Here is a 20,254-nt window from a genome sequence, read left to right on the forward strand (position 1 = left end):
AAAAATACTGCTCGTATATAATACTATTGTAGGCAGTATTGTGTATTGTATTGCTTATACTATGATGATCACGTCCAGCTGTTAAGAACATTGTGCTGGTTTGAGCTGTTTTCATAGGAGTCATGGGACTAGCATGCCTTAATGAATGGTATAATGAACCTGTTTGAATGTTTACGTCACTGACGCATTGAGGTCCTGTGTTTTGCATCACACGAGGGATTTACACTCTTGAGAGTTCAAGCTATTGCACCATTCAATAATGTAATCCAATTCACACCATCACACCTCATGACCTCAGAAATCTGTGTCGGCACCTCTCTGATCTGCTCACTATGTATGGACCATCGCTGTATATAATGTAATCAAATGTAAATTCATTTTTTATATTTAAACTCTGAATCATTTTATGTTGAACATTCACTGGTGCCAGACAGTAATGGAGCTGTGGGACTGAAACACATTAAGGTTTGAGACTCCTCTAATCCCTCCTGCTGCAACCTCTTGTAGTGAGGCTTAAGACCGTTTTTGATCTGTGTGTTGAGTAACTAGCGGCTCTGGCTCTGTCTGCAGGTCCACTCTTAATGCTTGTAGTCAGCCGTAGGATTAGTCAGTCCGCTCACCGCACTGCCTGCCGACTGTGTTTAGGGACTGGAGCCGACCTCTGAGGCGCAGCGGAGAAGGAACATGAATGAAAACACTCAGGTCAGTGAACACAGATTCACTTTCCCTTGTTTTGTATTGGAGTATTGTGGTCCAGTATAGAAATGTATGGTTAATTTGTTTTGATGTCTGGAATAAAACTTAGAATCTAGACTAATTCTAACTACCAGGTACATGTCAGAAAAAAGATCATTGCACATGTGACTATGAATCCAATTCAATGCATCCTCTGTTTCTGTGGGGAAAACTAATAACAAATCGCTAATTAAACTGCATGACTGTTCATTTCTACAATAAGGTGAAACAATAAATATAGAAATTAACTCAAGTTATTTTGTTATTTGGGAACTTCATTACAAAATCACAACACAGTACTTGACTGAATTATTAACTTTGTATAAATTCAAATTGTTATTCATATTAAACTTTTAGAGTCATCATCACACTTAAAGTGAAATGTTTTAGAAGCTTTAAACAGCTTGTTGACAAGAAACGTTTCAGTCATTAGGAAACATGCAACTAGACGGATTATCAACAAAGACATTCCACACTCACATGGATTTTGAAATTGTGTTTCCATCACTCTGTATTCAGTATTGTTCACTGTAAAAAATATTGCTGGCAAGAAAAAGGTAGCACCATCTTATTTATCTCTAACCAGCTCTCCTGCTCTGACAGCTGGATTGTATCCAAGGACTTAATGTGTTGCACTTATTTAACTGAGTGTAGTGAACACTAATGTAACCTCCACCAGTTCTGACTTCTTGTTATGTAACCCCTCTGGCTCAGAATGTTCAAACCTACGTGCCAAACCATTCAGGAGCTGTAGACTTATTTCCGTCTGGACCAAAGTACTGGATCAACTGATGGTCACTGGCATCCCTGAAGGGCTATAGTGCTATAGCTTGGGCTGAAAATAAAGTGTATTCATGCTCAGACTCCTTTACTCTGTGGGTCCTAAGGGCCGGATAATCCTCACTACCATCCTCAGAACACTGTTTGTCTTCCTTCCGGTTTCGTGACAAGAATATGATTTAAAAAATTAATCTTTTTCCAGGACAAAGAGTTGCTGAAGCACATTGAGAGGGAGGTGCGGATGCGGGAGGGGGCCAGTAAGCTGCTGGCCGCCTGTTCCCAAAGAGAGCAGGCCCTGGAGGCCTCAAAGAGCCTGCTCACCTGTAATGCTCGAATCCTCGCCCTGCTCAGCCAACTGCAGGAGATGAGGAAAGCTCAAATCCTACGGAGAGAAGGACGCAGGTCAGATGGTGTACAAAACTGTATGTATGGGTAAATACTGTGGATAATAGAACAGTGTGGGTGGAAAGGGATGTTATACAGCTATACAAGTAAGTGAAGTAATTGTGGGTATTGTTATGTCTGCTATCAGCCACTAGAAGGCAGACCTTTGTTAAGATTGTAGATGTGAGGGTTTACCTAACCTATAATTTATATGTAACATTGCACGTGTGCATGCCGAATCATCACATGTGCATGTGTGAGATGAAACTAACTCCATGTTATTTCCCCTGACTGTTTGTGTGGATGGTTGATAAATGATCTTTACCCGCAGGTCATCTGAAGACTCGGTGCCATGTACCGGAAAAGTCGCCCTGTCAGGTGAGTGGGAGCCAATGCATCTTCCCACAAATGCAAAGAATAACTAAAACTGATGTTCTTCTCCTAACTACAATTTTCCCTCTGCAGACCTTCGGGTCCCGCTCATGTGGAAAGACTCAGAGTACTTCAAAAACAAAGGAGGTGAGTCAGGAACTCAATAATGTGAATTTCTAAAATCAATTAAAATACTAGAATAGCACTCAGAGTGGATACCTCACCACCCCAGGCCCAACAATCCCCTCATTAAAGCACATTTAAATCCACTATTTCCAGATTTTACCAAAATGAAAACATTATAATGATAATAATAATGTCTGTTCCGAAACATGTCAGATTTCTTTCATCAAGATTCATTAACACTGAGAAATCAACAAAAAATAAAATAAAAATATCTCACAGTGTTGAAAGTTAAACAAATTCCTGCATCTCCTTCAAAATATCATTGGTTCTTCCCTGAGCCATACTAGTGTTATTACGTTGTAGAACAATTCGATTATTTTTAACGGCTCTTTGGTGTGAATGAAGGAACCGAGTCATACTTTAGAGCCGTTCTTTTAATCAGTTTCCCCAAAATTCATCCACTGCCTACGTGAACAGAGAGACTCTCACCGTAGCATCACAGAATATTCTCCGACAAATCATCTCCCAGAGGAGAGATTGCATTCAGCCCTGAGGGAACTTACTGTCCTGAATGTAAATTCGCCACAGATGAGGGCATAAAGCTGTTTGAGTAGTAGTGTAACAAGCCTCAGATTGCTTAGTTTACACAAAGACAGAATAAATAGTGGGTGATGGATAAATACCTGGTATCTGTACTAGCTGTTGCATAAATAATACATGTAGGGTATTTGACTTGCTAGTAAAGCATTAAGGTGATATATGGTTGAAAGGTGAATACACTTTATACTTTACAAGTTATACTTTTTCTGTGAGGAAAAAGAGATAGAGGGACATGGTATCACCTTCTGTAATTTTTGCAATACAGATTGACATTAGGTCTGGCAGTAGCAGTAATTTAGTGCTGCTGAACCACACATGCAAGAAGAAATTACATTGGCAGATAAACCTAGTAACCCCATCCCCTTAATAAAAAGAGAACGATGAAAAGACAGAGTCATAAAATCCAGCTTCCTTCAGAGTGCAGTAATTTTCATCGTTTACCTGCACACTGTCCAGTAGTTTTTGTGTAATGTTGCCGACGGACAAACATAAGTTCCTTGGTGGAGGTAATAAATAGACTGGTCCCTTCATTATATAATTATATTGCAAAGTCTGTTTTGCTGGACATCATGAAAGCATTTTTAAATCTTTATCCACACCATGACCTGACTTCTATTATTATTATTACAGAAAAGATCTTTTAGATCATTTCTCAACTTGTCCTCTTTATCTTTGTTTGCAGAGCTGCATCGTTGTGCCGTGTTCTGCCTGCTTCAGTGTGGCACTGAGATCTATGACACCGGCCTGGTGATGGTGGACAGGACTTTGACTGACATCTGTTTTGATGACACTATCTTATTGTATGTCACATTCACTGCGAGCTTCTTAGAGCTTGTCTGACATTTTACATGTGATGCTGAAATGTCTCTCTGTGTTTGTGTGAGCAGCACTGAGGTGGATCCAGGCTTCCATCTCCGCGTTGAGCTCTACAGCAGTTGTGTGGTGGAGGATTTCTCCCCCGGGGCTCTAGGACCCAGGAGAGTGACCCGTCTGGGGGGCTCTCTGGGATGCTCCTCTGGGAAAAAGATCCGTGCTGCGTTTGAGTCTGCAGCTGTTTGTGGGTCTGTTTCCAGTGGAGGAGACGTACGCCAGGGGTATTTGTCCCCACTTTTATCCACTCATCCGTCTAAACTGTGAGGTTTGACTTTTTCCCCTCAGACACACACTAAAGAGGAATGTTTGATGGATGACTTTTACTCAGACAAGAAATTGAATTTTTCCTCTGCTTTCTACCTGAAGGGCCCTGAAGTACAACCTGCTGGCTCACACAACATTGAGAATCGAACATGTGCTGGAGGGTTTCAAGACTCATGATTTGTCCTTAGCAGCAGCAGGTGAGTTATAAATCCTCTCCTCTTCTCCTCCTCTCTACTTACCCTCCTTTTTCTCTTACTTTCTTGTCTCCCCTCACCTTCTCGTCTCCTCTTTTTTTTTGTTTCATCTGCACTTAAATTCTTTTGTTTACTCCTACGCTGTTTCCACTCCTTTATCTCCTCTCATTTCTACTCTCCTCTTGTCTCTCCTCTCCTCCCCTCTCCTTTTTTCTTGTCTCCTCTCACCCACTCATCTCCTCCATAATTTGTCTCCTCTGTTCTTACCCTCTTTTATTTTCTCTTCTCCTTTAGTTGGTTTCTTACACTCTCATCCTCTTTTGTTTTCTCCTTCATTGTTTCCAATCCTCTCCTTTCTCTCTTCTCTTCTCTCCTCATGTCTCTCTTTTCCTTTTTTCTTATTTTCTTGTCTCCTCTTGTCCTCTCATTTTCTCTTGAATTTATCTACTATGCTCAACCTTGTATTATGTTTTCTCCTACGTTGTTTCGATCCAGTATCTCCTCTCCTCTCTTCTGAAAGTTAAGGTTAAATCTCTGTTCTTTTCCAGAGGATAGTCCGTACTGGTTGCCTCTCTATGGAAATATGTGCTGCCGCTTGGTTGCTCAGCCTCTGTGCATGATTCAACCAGTCATAAGTGGTCAACTCGATGTTAAGGTGACTAGATTTTCTCAATATTTTCCCACCTGATGATGTTCTTCTCACAGTGTTTCTTTTCTCCCCGCTCTCATTCAGCTTGGAGAGGACCTCGATTGCTGGGAAAACGTCTATGGTGTCCTCAGGGGGCAAAGTCTCCTCTGCTATCAGAGTGAAGAAGACCTGGAGTCCGAGGAGAAGCCATTACTCACGATCCCCATCAAAAAGGTTGGTTCTGAATGAGCAGCACCTCATGAATAAAGAGATGCATTTATGCTTTGGACATGCTGATGACAATAACATGCTGAGGACACCAGAGTGCACTTGTGAATTAATGAAGGAATTTCCCAGGAGAGAAAGCCCATTGAAGTGGTGAGCATCTGAAGATTGGAATATTGTTCATGCACTTTGAACCAGAATTATTTCTCTTTCTGTTACACAAGTCTAAAATGATCATATGGTGCTCTTTGACCGTCCAACCATTCATTCATACTCTTTAAGGGTCTCAGGGAAACTGGAGACACACACAGACAAACAACCTATATGTCTTTGGACTGTGGACGGAAGCCGAAGAAAACCACACAGATGTAGGATGATAGGACAGAGTTCAAGCATGAGAGGGGAGAGGCGTGAGGCAAAGGGTTGGAACGTAGAGGACTCGAGCATCCTTGCAAAATGTTTGACCATAAAATGAAAATAATGACTATACTTCTACTTTAAAGTAACAATTCAACGCTTTACCTCATCTGTGAACATGATAGATTTCAGATAGATTTTCATGGGAAATGGTTGGCAAGACAACAACTCCTATGATCCCATGCTGCTGCACAACAGCATCAAACTAGATGTTTTGATTGGGAGACCCCTAGTGGCGTATTGTTCATTTAATTCACAACAAAACAATGGTAGATATACGGTACTTTTACCTTTTATATTTATCTGACAGGAAGAGTAACCAGTAACTTCATATGAAGGTTTTGCATGTCAAGCATTTAGCTTCCGTGTTCCGTGTGGTTGAAGCACTGAATGTTAAAGGGATTTCCCCCATGCAATCTCATCTGCTTGTGTATGATGGGAAAAACTGTAAATATTTTTGTTCTGTTGTGTGATTATATGTTCTGTTTTTCTTTATGTGACACAATTGATATCTAGGGATGCAAGACACATTTCAGAAGAGATTCTATAATGATAAAGTCTAATCTAATCTGATCCACTTTACAAAAGACGTGTGTGCCTCACATGTAGCACGTCTGAGTGTGCCAAGTTTTAGTTCCAAGGTTCTGAAGTGATTGCAGCTGTAAGGAACACATGTTGAACATGTTGTACTGTCAATCTTTTATGGTTGTGTGACCTGACATTCATTTGAAACCACATCAGAGAGATAATGAAAACATGTTTGTTTTGTTAGGTCTATACACGAATAGTATACAACACAACTTCCCTCCGTCAATTAAGTAGGATCACCTTCATTTATATTACTATTTATGAATCACTAATGAATGAATTACTGCTATGTTTTCGGGGAGTCCATACCTACCCTTCTTTCAACACGATATCTCAACAATGACTCGAGAGAATGTATTCAGATTTGCTACAACCATTGGAGTCAACAGTTAGAAATTGGTGCTCAAACTCAAGGACACTGTGACCCCTTTTTTTCGCCTTGTGAACGCATTATTTTGGACTTTCTTTTGGACTAATTAACTGATTCCTTTTGATGGTCAAAGTTCAGGGTCACAGTGACCTCAGAAAAAAAACCCTTATTGTCCCTATTGAACATGATGTTGCAATTTCTTCAACTATTGACCAGTTCTCACTGGACTCAAAGATGAACTGATTAGATTGTACGTATAATATTGCTTAATTATTTTTTTGTTTTTGTTTATTGTAAAAGTGTTTTTGTCAGTTGCAGACTGACTATGAGCTCCTGTTAAACTCCATTCAAAGCTGTTGGATTATTCGGTCTATAAACAAGCTGCTGATATCTGAGTGGGCTGACCGTAGCACTGTGGCTACACGTAATGTCTTAGCTATGCGGAAGAAACTACAACAACACTGAGTCACCTTCCATGTTTGTGTTTTTTCATTTCTGTCAGGATACACTTGTCTGTTCGTTGGAGAGAGATGCTGTTCATACCCAGAGAATATACGTGACCCCACAGTGTCAAGGAGAAGATGTATCCTACACGCTTACCCCGCACATACCTGAAGACACGCAGCGCTGGAATGAGGCCCTGTGGCAACACATCTATAACATAAGTGAGAGCTGGATGAACACAAATGTTTACTTTAACTCCGAACAGCACTGACACAGTCATGTTTCCACACGTACTGAAAACCTGCTCACACGAGGTCTTTCATCGGGCAGGCTTGAATTGTCCAAGTGACATGAGATTGCTGTTTGCTCTAATTTTCTTTGTATAGAATTAGGTGTGAATTTAGGCTTCGGGCCAAGGGATAATCTTATGACATCTTTAGTTTGACAAGCACGCAAAAAAAACCTCCCCTTCATAGTTCTGGAGAACTCTCATACCAAGGTTACACAACTGGGCGTTGAGAGGCAATAGCTTGGCATTGAACTTTATCTGTGGTAAAATACATATGTACAGTTCAGTAGTTCATGCCTTCACAGTTATCCACCTTAATCCACATCTGCACCCAAAGCACACAACACTTCATACTGCTGACGCTTGTTCTGTTGCTGATTCATGACCTGAGTTTGCTCCAGTTTTCACTCAAAAATGTGGGCAGGTTTCTGAGATTACCAGATAATTAACAAAAAGACATACATAAGAAAAACAGGACTGAAACCATATCCTCTTAACCTCTTATAAGTAAACAGGACTTTTGTTATACTGACTTCATATCTGATAGTCAGGGATATTACTTCAACACGATGGTTATTTTTCTATAAGAGAATAGAGCAGATTTGAGGAAATGCTTTGCCTTGCTTTACTTTCTTGACAAATGTTAGATGAGACCTTTGCACATCCATATCAGTAGAAAACAGAACACTGTTGACATAGGGGAAATGGTAGCATGGAGTAAAATGATTGTCAGGACATATAAAGCTCACTTTATGTCATGTTTGTTTAATTTTTGCAGTTTTATAATGAGTGAAAAAATAAGTGAAACTTTATAAGTTATGTGTTTTTGTTATTTTGTATCCCATGTGGCTTTTTTTGACTAACCACAGTGACATCCTGGATGCTTGTCAACCAGTGGAAATCAATGGGCGGTATTGGAAAGAATCAATTTCCAGTTTTTTATCCTAAGCTAGGCATGTTGTAATTACTCCGCAGACAAGAAAGTGGTATCGGTCTTCACATCTAGCTCAAGACAAGCGTGCAAGAGCCAGATACAAACACACAATTAAAGACATTCCTGCATCCATTTACTTTGACACTTAAATTATTATAACAATCTTATTGTACGTTTCGAGATGCACTGTGCAACGAGAACCAAACAATCACACAAGACCTCAGATAACCCCAGGAGAAGTTGCATGTGAACTTCTCGTCTTTTAATTTAAAAGGGGTGTTTATCACGCTATGCGCATGTCTGCAGTTACTTGCATGACAACATTATTTCATGTTGTGTGTGTGGTACAGTGTGGAATGTCACAAACAAAATATTTATCTTCCGTCTTCCCGAAATCATTTTTAGTAGTTTGGACTTCCTCATCTGTTGTACATGAAAACAGATTTTAATTATGTCTCTCTCTCTCTCTCTCTCTCTCTCTCTCTCTCTCTCTCTCTCTCTCTCTCTCTCTCGCTTGCTCTCTTGCTTGCTCTCTTGCTTGCTCTCTCTCTCTCTATGTGTCCGTCTATCCAGTCTGTCTCAGTGCTGGTAAAAAGTATACAGACGCATGTCACATAGTGTGGAATTGCAGTATTATTATATTTAATAATTACAGTATTCATAACCTGGTGCAAGGGATGAGCTTACACACAATTTAAGATGTGTCACTTCTTGTCATGTGGAAGCGTAAAACCAACTCTACATAAAGGAAGCTAAAGAGGAGTGAGTGGCTTTTTTAAAAAAATATATAATTTTTACATTTCTAGAAATGATTTTTTTGTGTGATTTCTTGTACACAGACATATCTACAACATTAAGTAACAGTTAGGGCCTGATCTACTAAAGGTTTGCGCATGTAAAAACATGTGCAAACTTGATTTCACCCACAGGAAAACATGCAAGCTGATCTACTTATGATGCGAACTGACGATTGCGTGCAGAAATAACACACGCTGTCTATTTTAGTATCTGTCCATTTTGCGCATTCGGGTGTGTCTTACCCGAGCGCACAAAATATTGGGAGGAGTAGATGCAAATATTTTATTTGAGCACATGCATTGTGACTTACAAAGCCTGCAAATAATTGTGGTGATTGAGGCGTTTATACCTGGAGTTTTTCTTTTTGGCTTGTGTCTAGTGTGTTTATTTCCTCTCCTCCCTCTACATCCCCAGCTGCTCTGTTGTGGGACCGCTTGTATTGATAGTCCTCACAAGTGCCTGTACCCCATATTCGATCCCTCTTGCCAGGGCACTGATGGCTATCGTCATACCAGATACAGCACTGACCAGCTGCCTGGTGTGCCTGAGTGCTCGTGCCAAAGAAAGTGAACTGCACCTGCTGCTCTATTTTGATCAGAGGCATCTTTTCCACCTGTTTTATTTTTTGTTTTAACAAACTTTGACACTGGAAACACTTTGTCTATATGATTGTATGTGCAGCAGCCATGTTGAGAGTATTTGTAGTGTGTTTGTTCTTAAGTTGCAGCATGTTGAGGTCTCTTGACTTGTCCACTGAATTCTTTTAATACGTGGATTGTGGGATATTCAAAAAAATACACTGATGAAGACATGAACTATGACGCACAATTTTCACCATCACTATCATAATTTATTAGGATCTGAACAGTACTGACATTTACTTTGTATTGGTTTGATTCACTCTAGAGTTTATGAGATATGTATTAAAACACATTGAAAAAAAGTAGAACATTTTGCATGCACATAGTTTGCATACCACACATGACACCAGACAGTAATATGACGCACATAGCCAGGACATGAGGGTTAAAGTGACCAGAACGATCTAGATTGATGATATCTGCACACACACACACACTCTCACTCCTGCAGACACAGGTTATAACGCAACACGGTATTTGTCACAGGGAATTTCACACACTGCGTACAATCAATCATTCATCTGGAAGCCATTGCTGAATAGAAAAAAAAAAGAATCTCTGTGTATTGATACATTTCTCATCGGATCTATTTATGAAAATCAGATCAGAGCAACTATAACTGTAGTCTATATACAGGCCACTATACAGCGTGTTACTGCATTTGGTTGTGTTGTTTTGTATTTGTCCATTTGTCTGCGGTTGTGTTTTGTGTATTTTTGCTTGCAGTGCCTTGATCTCTGAGGCTCTATAGGTCTGTGTAGTGATTTTTTTCCCGCTTTGCATCATGATCGGGGAAACTATTTGTTTGACATCAGTTACTGATGCTTTTCTGTTGTTAAGCTAACTGCATGGTTAATTAGGTTTGACTGCACGCACCCAAAACAATAATAAACCATGGGCTGTTTTACAGATGCCAAATATTTGTTTCAGGTTTTTGAGAGGATAATTTTTTTTTTTTTTCTCTTATGAAAGAAACAGACTTAGAGACACACCCTTGGCGGGTGTGTCTCCAAAGAACAAGTCTGTTAATGCTAAATTAATTAAATACTTTGCACCTTGGGGCTATTATTGTCACATGTTTATACCTCAGTGAATTAAGATAGATCTCTGATTAGGGAGTATTTTTAGGTTACATTTTTTATAGTGCAATCATTTCTCTCGTAAAAATGGATTTAGAAAGTGTTTCCAAAAATTATTTCATATTGTCTCTTGGCATGCATTCGAGGGCTGGATTGTTTCTTATGACACCAGTATCGTGAACAAGTGCTTGTCTACACACTTATCATTTGAGGAAAATGATGAAGTGAACTGATATTAGTATAGGAACAAAGCCCAGGCCTTCACAGATGCTACGTTTAACCCTTAGTTATCTGTATACATCTCTTATCCTGCATGACAGTAAGTACATTCCTTAGAACATTTTCAATACATTTTTAAGTAAAAAAGTTATTTGTGGTGGGTATGGGAGCTTTATTTTGATTTGTTATCACCCCTTACATTGTTTTTATCATGTGTTGAAATGTGCAGCTGTCTGTGTGCACCATTTTTTCAGGGATCATAGTTCATCCTGTGACGTCAAAGAAGCTACTCAGTCAGGTTTTAAGGCTGCAGGGCTGCACATTTACACAGATACCAGCCCAGGGAAACTAATAACAAGCACAGCAAAAGGTACATTTCAGTATGTGGAAAGGTATGTAGTGATATGATGATATAGCCTCTATAGGTAATGTCACCGAATAGAGATTCTGCCAGCTCACAAATCATTGAAACAGTATGTGACAGTTTAATTGAAGTCAGACGGAGGCAGGTTGTAAATCAGTTGTTGACAAAAGGTTTCTATGTTGATCTGCTTTGAAATCATTGCTCATACTGTTTGTTGCAGGCCAGTGGAAGCAGTGTTGTCATCACCTCATGAAGATTGAAATGCCGAGCCCCAGGAAATCCATCGCAGTGAGGCAGGGATCGCTATACCATGAAATAGGTAGTGTAACACAAGCAGAGTGACGCTTGACATATTCTAACACTGGCCTAGAGATGTCATTAGAATGAAGTCTTAAAGGACTTTACTAGCAGTTCTGCTGGTCAACTTTCTAATGTATCAAAGTTTCACATTCGCGTGAATCTGCAATTAAACTGCATAAATAATCAATTCAGCCTGCAGTTACATATTTGTGATATCTTGGCCTCAGACGTAACAAGCTATAAACGCATCATGTTGAACAACAACATAGGTTGTTGTTGATTCGTCTCGTAAGAGTGTCTCAGTGGTAGGCATTCCAGACCTCTGTCATCACGGTTAGAATAATAAAAACGCAGCTAACTTTGTGCCAACACTCACTATTTGTCTCGGGCAACTTTGCAAGATTTAAAAAATATTTGGCATTAATAAAGGTCACATAACAGTAGGTAGTAGCAGGTATCTGCATGCACAGGTAATTTATAGGCTTTTATTGTTTGAGTCCTTCGTACACAGGTAAAAGTCAGAGAACTGCAAAATGCTTGCCAGTGAATATTTCTCTTATTCATACTGACTGTAACGTCCATGTGTGATACATGCAAAATCCCCAAATCACTGTGACTACACAACAAAGATTCATGAGTCTGCTAACTGATTTTCATATCCTGTGGAAATAAAAGAAAACTAAAGGCTGCCTTGAACAACATTAACGTTTTGGAGTCTTGGAGCTCAAACTTTTCCATCAAAATGTCATTAAGTTACATTTGAACAACTCTTCACTATGCCAGTCGGAAATTCTAAATAAAACATAAAATGCAATGCCGCATTTGTGCAGGCTTTGTCTGGCAGGAGTGATGGCTGACATGAAAGTCGACGGACAGGTTTGAGCAAATCAAAGGATCTAAAAGAGATAGATGGCACCGCTCAACAATGCCTGAGACAATAGGGCTAATGCTGCTGACGTTACTACATGTTGGCAAAAACAAGTCAGCCCTTCTCATCACAGAAAGAAAGAAGTCAGACAGATATTCACTATACTCAATTACTACAACCTGTAAACATCCTAATTATGGGTGTGGTCTTTGATAAACCTTTTATCTTAGAGAGCGTTCCAAGATAGCTTGAGAAACAAAAACTCTCCGAGACGACAATCTATACAATACATGAAGTGATGTTTTTCAGAATTCCCTCTTTTCAATAGACATATTTGAAGTATTCGATGTAGAGTCTGATATGATTTTTTTTTATTTTTTATGAATGATTAAAATCCTCTTCCCATTTGTCTTTTTTCTTCCTTTTGTTTTTAGTGACACCGTCGTCTCCTTGTGAGGGTCTCGTGGCTCCGGATTTATCTGTAGAGATCCGCACTTTGCTCTCTTCCTACTACAAGGAAAGGTAGGCTTTCTGTCACAGAGCACTTCTCTTTCAGCATTCATACTTTAGCATCTGCATGAAGTTGGCAGTATGATTTACATGACATCCTCGTAATAAACCATGGGCTGTTTTACAGATGCCAAATATTTGAGGCGTTACCCTAAAAATAACTATTGCAGAGAAATAATTAGCAAAGCAATAGGTAATGCTAAAAAATTTGAGGGCAGATAAAGAAAAGGGGAGGTCATAAACTAAGAATGCAAAAGGGATGTGGAAATCAGTGGAAACCTTTCAAGAGACCAGTCGGATTTGCTTGATTGAAAGGCCCTATTGTTTTTCTGTGAGTAAAGTAAACTCTAGTCCATTGGAGGCTGCGGCCAAACTCCCAGAGGGTTTTGCCAACAACAAACCAAATGGCAAATGATCACAAAGGTGGAAGGTTTGGTTGTATCACGGAGCTATGCATACTGGCAGTATTGAAGATAATATACATATAAAACAATAGACTTTCCACGTGATGAACAGCACCTTTTAGCTGCATCCAATGCAGTTTTTATTTTAGAACCAAACATGCTAAACAACTAGCTGCTTCCTTGTAGAGAAGGTTAAATCATTGTTGAATAAAGGTGGTGTTGTGGCTCTGTTTTTGATCTCAGGAAGGCTTTTGATACTGTAAACCATGCTGTCATTCTATCAAGTTTATCTACTTTTTTTTTACCTTTAGATGCCAGCAGTCTTCTTGACTAAATAGCCAACAATCCACTTCTCTCACTCTTATTCACTGGCATCCCACAAGGATCCACATTGGGTCCACCTTCTATTTAGTCTATACATGAATGATATGATATAGATTAGAGGTTGCTGTTTACGACAAATGCTTTCAAAAACCCTTTCAGTTTTCACCACTGAAACACTCTGATCAAAAATCCAAATACATGTCTAATCTATAAAATTGTTAATTACATGGCTACTCCCCCACTCACTTTGTTAGGCACTGACAATACAAACCAGTATAAATTACAAATCAATTCTGGACAGTTAAGTAATTGGCTTTCAAATGCCTGTCGATATACAATTTAGACGCAAATAATTTGCCCTGTCTGTTTCTGGCATGTCTGGTTTTGCATCTTTGCTCATATCTATGTCTGTTTTTGAGAAGCTATTCTGTAAATTGAACTGTTACTTGTTTATTATTTCAACCTTGTTTCTAGATTCTAGGCTGAGGACTTTTCACAAGGCCAGGGACGATATAGAAAAAAAACAGAAATTTAACTAAAAGCAGTACAACACAAATCGGGACACACGTCTGGTTCTGAGGACTAAAATGGAATTTCACTCTCCAGCACTCACAAAGAGTTAAACCGTGGGAGGGAAGAAGAACTTCCCTTAGAATACCATGGATATTTTCCATTGCATGTTTTCCTGTCAGTATTCCACAGGACAAAAGGTCTCATCAAAGATGTCAGCTTAAAAAGATAAAAGATCAGACAATTAGCTTTACCGGATTTCATAATTATTATGAATTAATTTTCCATCTCTTAATAAGTGGTTGTATTAACTTTTAATTACTCAGTTAAAGTGCAACACAATTACAAAGAGATTACTGTGGGTTGGTTTTCTACTCATGATGAGTCAAGCTTTGTTAAGAAGTTGTAATTATATATTTGGGTAGAATTTCTTGCTTGATCAGTTTATGGAAGGAGCAGCATAAGTCACACACTGTTCTTTCTTGTACCCTCTGAGGTTAACAGGGACAACTGAGCAGGTTACCTCAGAGCTAAGCAAGATAAATACTGCTCTGACTCAAAACACATAATGGTCCTGTTATACAATGTGAGCTATGTCATCAAGCATCAACTGATAACTTGACTTCTTAGAATGGCAAACACACAAGGTTACAAGTTTAAGTTGGTACATAAAGCACCTGGGTGTTAAAATGCTACACATATTGTTCAGGAGAGTGGTTGTTTGTGTACAGAGCAAGGCCAGAGTTCGGTCAAAAGATGTCCTAGAGAACAGGTTGTGCTGGTGACTTGATTTATATTAAGAAACACGTGAGGAAGTTGTCCGAGTCCAGCTTTTACAATGGTGGCTTTGTGTAACCTTGTCTGTGTGTGTGTGTGCATGCGTCTTTCCATGTATTCTAGCAAGAGGTTGGACATTTACAAAATAAAACCTACCAAATCTTGAAATCAAATCTTGCTTACAAATTAATAGCCAATGTGAGGGTGTAAGATGTTCTCTTTTTTGAGTTTTAGTGTAGTCTAGCAGCTGCATTTTGTACTAGTGTGAGCCTTTTCAATGATCTCTGATTAACCATCTGTTAAATGATCTCGGGTTATTATGGCCAAGACCATATATATATATATATAAATACTTCACCTCTCTACTTCTTTGTTGTATAAAATTAAGCTAAAATATCCCTGATACAGGTTACCTGTTATCTTTTGACATCATTGGGAGCCAGGGTCCGTGCAGAAGTGCTGGACCCATGCTATCAAGGTCACGCCATTACACATGCTTCAACAGTCGTGGGTTAGTCTCAATCAAGATGTTACAATCCATTTTAGAGCATCAAATACAAATTATTTATTTGACATGTACTTTTAGACTCTCTAGTTTGGTTCATGTCCCATCCACGATCATGGAGGAGGTGGAGTTTATGACAAACTGCAAGCCCAATGAACTGGTTTCATTGGGCTTGGTTGGGAGATCATATGGGTATTATGCGCAATGAAAACCAATAGTGCACTTATGTGTTATATGACCGAAGGGAGGGCATACAGTGAAAATAAAAGAGAGCTTCAAATTGAACTCTGGAGCACTCCACAAGTTATCGGTGCCAAAGATGATACACTGACACCTAGGATAGGGTACTGAAATATGTTGCCAGTCAGGCACCAGTTCTTACCCTGTGGTATCCGGCAGACCAGATCACGACATCGCAACTTTTGGGTGCCTGAGTTATGCACTGAAATAGTTCTCTGCTTACAGGTGTGGTGTCTGAAATGCCATGTATTGTGTTCTATTTCAAGGAAGCTGATCTCTGGGTCTGAGGCCCATAGGCCCTGAGAAAATCGGAGGAAGTTTACGTTGTCGGAGATAAACTGAATGTATACATTAGGGCATTAGAGTACGGCTCTAACTGTCACCCTAAAATTTGAGCTGGTGCCTTTCCCTTCCTGTTACCGGACAGGCTGGATGAAAGCCAGATGTGTTTTCTTAAGTTTCACGAAAACAACTCTCCTATATTAATGGGGAGTTAAAGCTGTTAGGGAGAAGAGATTCACATTGGCCCTGAATCTCTCTCCAGGCAGACTGCAGTGCTTGTATTGATGCTGAACCTTTTGTAATAAACCTTTTATACAAGCAAGACAGTGTCATCGGAGATTCCTTCATCATCTTCACATCATCGTTACCCCAATATACAACACAGGCAACATAAAATCACCACACATGTCTAGTTAACATTACACTTAACTCTGGTGGCAACACACTCTACATGGCTCCGGCAGCACATAAAATTAGCCTTCAGTCAGCTAGTAGCTACCTCAAACTAGAGTCGAAAATTCAACAAAATGCCTGAAGTTAAACCTTTGAAAGTGAGGCTGTATTTCACATAACATGACGAGGGAACTGATAAAAGTATGAATTTAGCACCAGTATGGGGAAAAATACAAATGATACCCAACACTACTGACAGCAGCTGTAATAAAAAAGTTTAAGATCTAACAAGTATGCTGTAGAAGACACCGTACAGCTGTTTCAGGTATACCAACCCTCATGCTTAAGTCTAGTTAAATGTAAAATGAGAGTGTTGCAGTCTCCGTCATTCGGGATATTTTTGAATCTGAGAAGAGTCGTTTCTCTGTCAGAATGTAAATTATTTGTATTAATGTTGTCTGACAAAGCAGGAGTGGAAAAGTTTCAACTTAAATTGTCATTTTAGTTCAATCAGAAAGTAAAAAAAAAACTTATCTCTAGATGAGGTAGAACCATAAAAATCAAAACATTTGAAAATGATCAAACTTGTTAGCGATAGCTGAGAGGCAGAAAAATATTTCACTCCTAATTTCAGAACTCATAGTGTGATGGCAACAGTCTCTTCATCTAGTGGACACTATGTCGACTGTTTTTCCAGCAGCACTCCACCCTTCTCCATTGTCTCATGGCTGCACAGTACATCTGATGAGTCACTACCAACATTCTAATAGTCAGTGGTCCACAACAAAAGTTTGACATGATCTCAGATGTCAACCTAATGACGCTTGAAATGTACTCTGTAGAGGCGGTATAAGTAAAAATGTTTAATTACAATAAGCCCAGTAAAGCACCATGACTGGTTGATCAATGTAAATGCAACTAAAATACTGGAGTATGATCGTGTAAATCACAAATCTTATCAAAGTGCTTTTCTGTTTTAATTTGTGAAAAACATTTCCTGCTGCAGCAGGGGAACGACACCAGCCCCAAGATGGTTTCACATCCTCGTTGCAGCGATGGGGAAAATACAGCTCAAGTTTGTGTGTCTTCTGGTTAATAAAGGGACAATATCCTCATACCAGTCAATGTTGTGATAAGAAATTGGCAAACCTCACTACGTGACCTGTTGGTTCAAATGCCAGGGAGGCGTGATGTTGTTTCCAACAGGAATTTGAAGTGTGTGTGTGTGTGTGTGTGTGTGTGTGTGTGTGTGTGTGTGTGTGTGTGTGTGTGTGTGTGTGTGTGTTACAAAGACAAGCGATGGCATTGGCAATATATCTACCATGCAATTAATTTTAGACAACCTATTCCTGGCAGCTGACTCAGCAGTTCTACATCTAACGTCATTGGAGGGCACTCCTTTGCTCAATATGCAAATACTCACATCCCTCAAGTTATCCAATCACAAGCTGAAAGATAATACCAAATCAATATGTAAGCGGAACTCACTTCAAATCTCGTTATGCAAATACAAGCATATGATGCGTTTATCAGTCTGACTGTAATAGGTTTGAAACAACAAAAGTTTGAAGTTTGAGTTTGAAATTTGATTGAAATAGAAAAGAAAAAAAAAAAAGTTAGACCACGGTTATAGTGTCCAAAATTATCACGGCTATTATTATTATCACAATATTGTTCAAAAGTACTCATAAACAAATTGAAGTAGGTGATCGTGACAAATCAAGACTTATGTGATGGGATAGTTGAAATTCACTCATTATCTACCCACCACTATGCGGATGGAGGGATGGGGGAACTGTTTTTAGTATGTCAAAACACTTTTGGAGTCTCAGGGGTAAACAGTGTTGCAGCTGAATCCCGCCTTTAAAGGACACCAATTTTTGTACTTGTACTACAGCTTTCTCTGGTTTTATTCTTCACAGTTATTGATGACCCTACCACTGGAGGAGTGAGAACCCGTTCTATGTGGTTACCATGCCTGATCAAGGAAACGTGCGTGGACTTGATAAATGGTGCCATCTCTGAATCTGCAGAGGACGAATCAGAACTTAGTGTAACATCAGATATTTTTCATTGCTCTTCCATGAATCTTAACTGTTTACCCAACCCACGAAATAAGTAGAAAAAGGAATGAAGAGCGTGAGTCTGAAATTGGAAAAGAAAACAATAGATGGATCATTTATTTGTTTAATACATATTTATTTAATGCTAAACAACATTTGAATCCAAGCATGTAATGTTTTCTCATGGTGTCATATTTTTCAAATGAATGATGTAGTAACACATGTACAGTATATTTTCAGTCAACATAAATCCATCTATTACCTCACTTGACAGCTACTCGTTAATAATTTCATGCTAAAATCACAGAAGCAGTTTTCCCCACTTTCATCTTTCTCATATTTGAACAATATCAAAATGTTCACTGTAGTCATTTTTATTGTGTCTAATTCTTTAAAAGTACTGACACATACAGTACTGTATATTTGTAAACAACTACCTGATTGTTCCAATTATTCTTAAGTTTGTGTTGTTATATTTGAACATTTATTAAAGTCTTTCTGTTTCAAGAGCAGAGCAAGAAATAATAATTTATTTGGGATTAATTGGCTTAGTTGCTATTTGTCCATGGTTGAGTCCTATTCATGCGACATGTAATTCTAATTAAAGTTTGTCAAACGACCTTTACGTTGTTGTTGCCAAATTTGCGAACAATAGTCACATGTGTACTTATGGAGATGGTGTGTGTACTATTTCACATTTATGTCACACCCTACAAATTCCACACATCCTGCTTTGAATCAAAGGACATACTAATTATAGCAATTACCAAAACATAAGAGATGTCTGCGTATTTTAATCTTCAAGCACGCAAGTAAGAAACACTGGAGCACAATAACTATATGCTCATTTGACTGGGTACACACACAGTAAAACACTCCCCATGACGTGTTGTGTTGTTTAAGGTGAGAAGCAGCAACTATAAGATTTGAATATAGAAGTTCAGACGCAAACTGTCTCCATGATTATTAATAAAATGCGTAATCATGAAATGTGCCACTCCTAAAGCAAACAAAATAACAGATGATTAATTGCACACGCCAAGCAATGAATGTTTACTGGTGAAGTGAAAGATGTTCCATGAGCAACTTAAGTGACGTGGTTGTATACTGTCTATAAAAAAATATGAATGAGATTGTGGAATTAATAAAAAAGCCTAAATTCTGAACTAGCCTAAACTCATTGTAAAGTGCAAAAATGCAGTAATGGCTGTTATCCTTGATTCACCCTCTCGCATGGTGACTTTGAGTTTCGAGCAAACCTTTAAAGAATGAACCAAGGTAACTCAGACATACTTGTTTGAGAGCTGTTTGCTTTCTCTGGTTGGAGTGTATGGGTGTGTGAAATTGTGGTCAGTGTGTTGCAGGGGAATTCCATTCAACATGCAGTGAATTTGGAATGCGCGCCACTGTTTTCATCAAAGAAACAACCAGCTGTACTCTGGCCTTGTCTGCACTACTGCACGTATTTGTTTTTGAAAGGAAATTTTCCCCTCCATTTTTGATCCAGAGGAGAGCATATAAGCAGCTACAGTTACTACACACTACGTGAAACGCTTTACATACATACAAGGCATAAACTGCAATATATTGCACACTAAATGTAAAACGTTAAGGTTAAATTAAAAAAACAAGCAAATTACTGGAAAAAAATCATTAGCAATGGTGAATGGGATGTGCAGTTTCTTTACTTTTAAAATAATAATGTACACAGTCTTGGGCCTTTGCCTGAATTTTCCATTTTCCAATACTTATAT

General features: G+C 38.9%; 1 protein-coding gene across 2 annotated transcripts; it reads left to right on the plus strand.

The window, feature by feature from the left end:
* The first annotated feature begins 98 nt into the window (after positions 1 to 98).
* On the plus strand, positions 99 to 19,022 carry LOC109626049 (rhotekin-like). Of its 2 annotated transcripts, none has more exons than XM_069513558.1 (13): positions 99 to 702; positions 1,718 to 1,917; positions 2,231 to 2,277; positions 2,365 to 2,418; positions 3,680 to 3,797; positions 3,885 to 4,130; positions 4,237 to 4,331; positions 4,877 to 4,983; positions 5,062 to 5,190; positions 7,059 to 7,221; positions 11,545 to 11,643; positions 12,927 to 13,014; positions 18,360 to 19,022. In XM_069513558.1, exons 1-13 carry the CDS (start codon positions 685 to 687, stop codon positions 18,364 to 18,366), a joined length of 1,371 nt encoding a protein of 456 aa, XP_069369659.1. In that variant the 5' UTR covers positions 99 to 684; the 3' UTR covers positions 18,367 to 19,022. The 2 variants fall into 2 exon arrangements, with proteins under 2 accessions (XP_069369659.1, XP_069369660.1); XM_069513559.1 differs by lacking the exon at positions 18,360 to 19,022 and adding an exon at positions 14,205 to 17,895.
* The last annotated feature ends 1,232 nt before the right edge of the window (positions 19,023 to 20,254 follow it).

Source organism: Paralichthys olivaceus, chromosome 18, assembly GCF_024713975.1.
Source record: "Paralichthys olivaceus isolate ysfri-2021 chromosome 18, ASM2471397v2, whole genome shotgun sequence".
Taxonomy (NCBI): Eukaryota; Metazoa; Chordata; class Actinopteri; order Pleuronectiformes; family Paralichthyidae; genus Paralichthys; species Paralichthys olivaceus.

What these genes read in the sequence shown, in the direction of transcription:
- LOC109626049 (XM_069513558.1), top strand. An exon ending in GTGGTCAACTCGATGTTAAG is followed by an intron (nt 4,984 to 5,061) that starts GTGACTAGATTT and finishes GCTCTCATTCAG; the next exon opens with CTTGGAGAGGACCTCGATTG. An exon ending in ATCGCTATACCATGAAATAG is followed by an intron (nt 11,644 to 12,926) that starts GTAGTGTAACAC and finishes TTTTGTTTTTAG; the next exon opens with TGACACCGTCGTCTCCTTGT.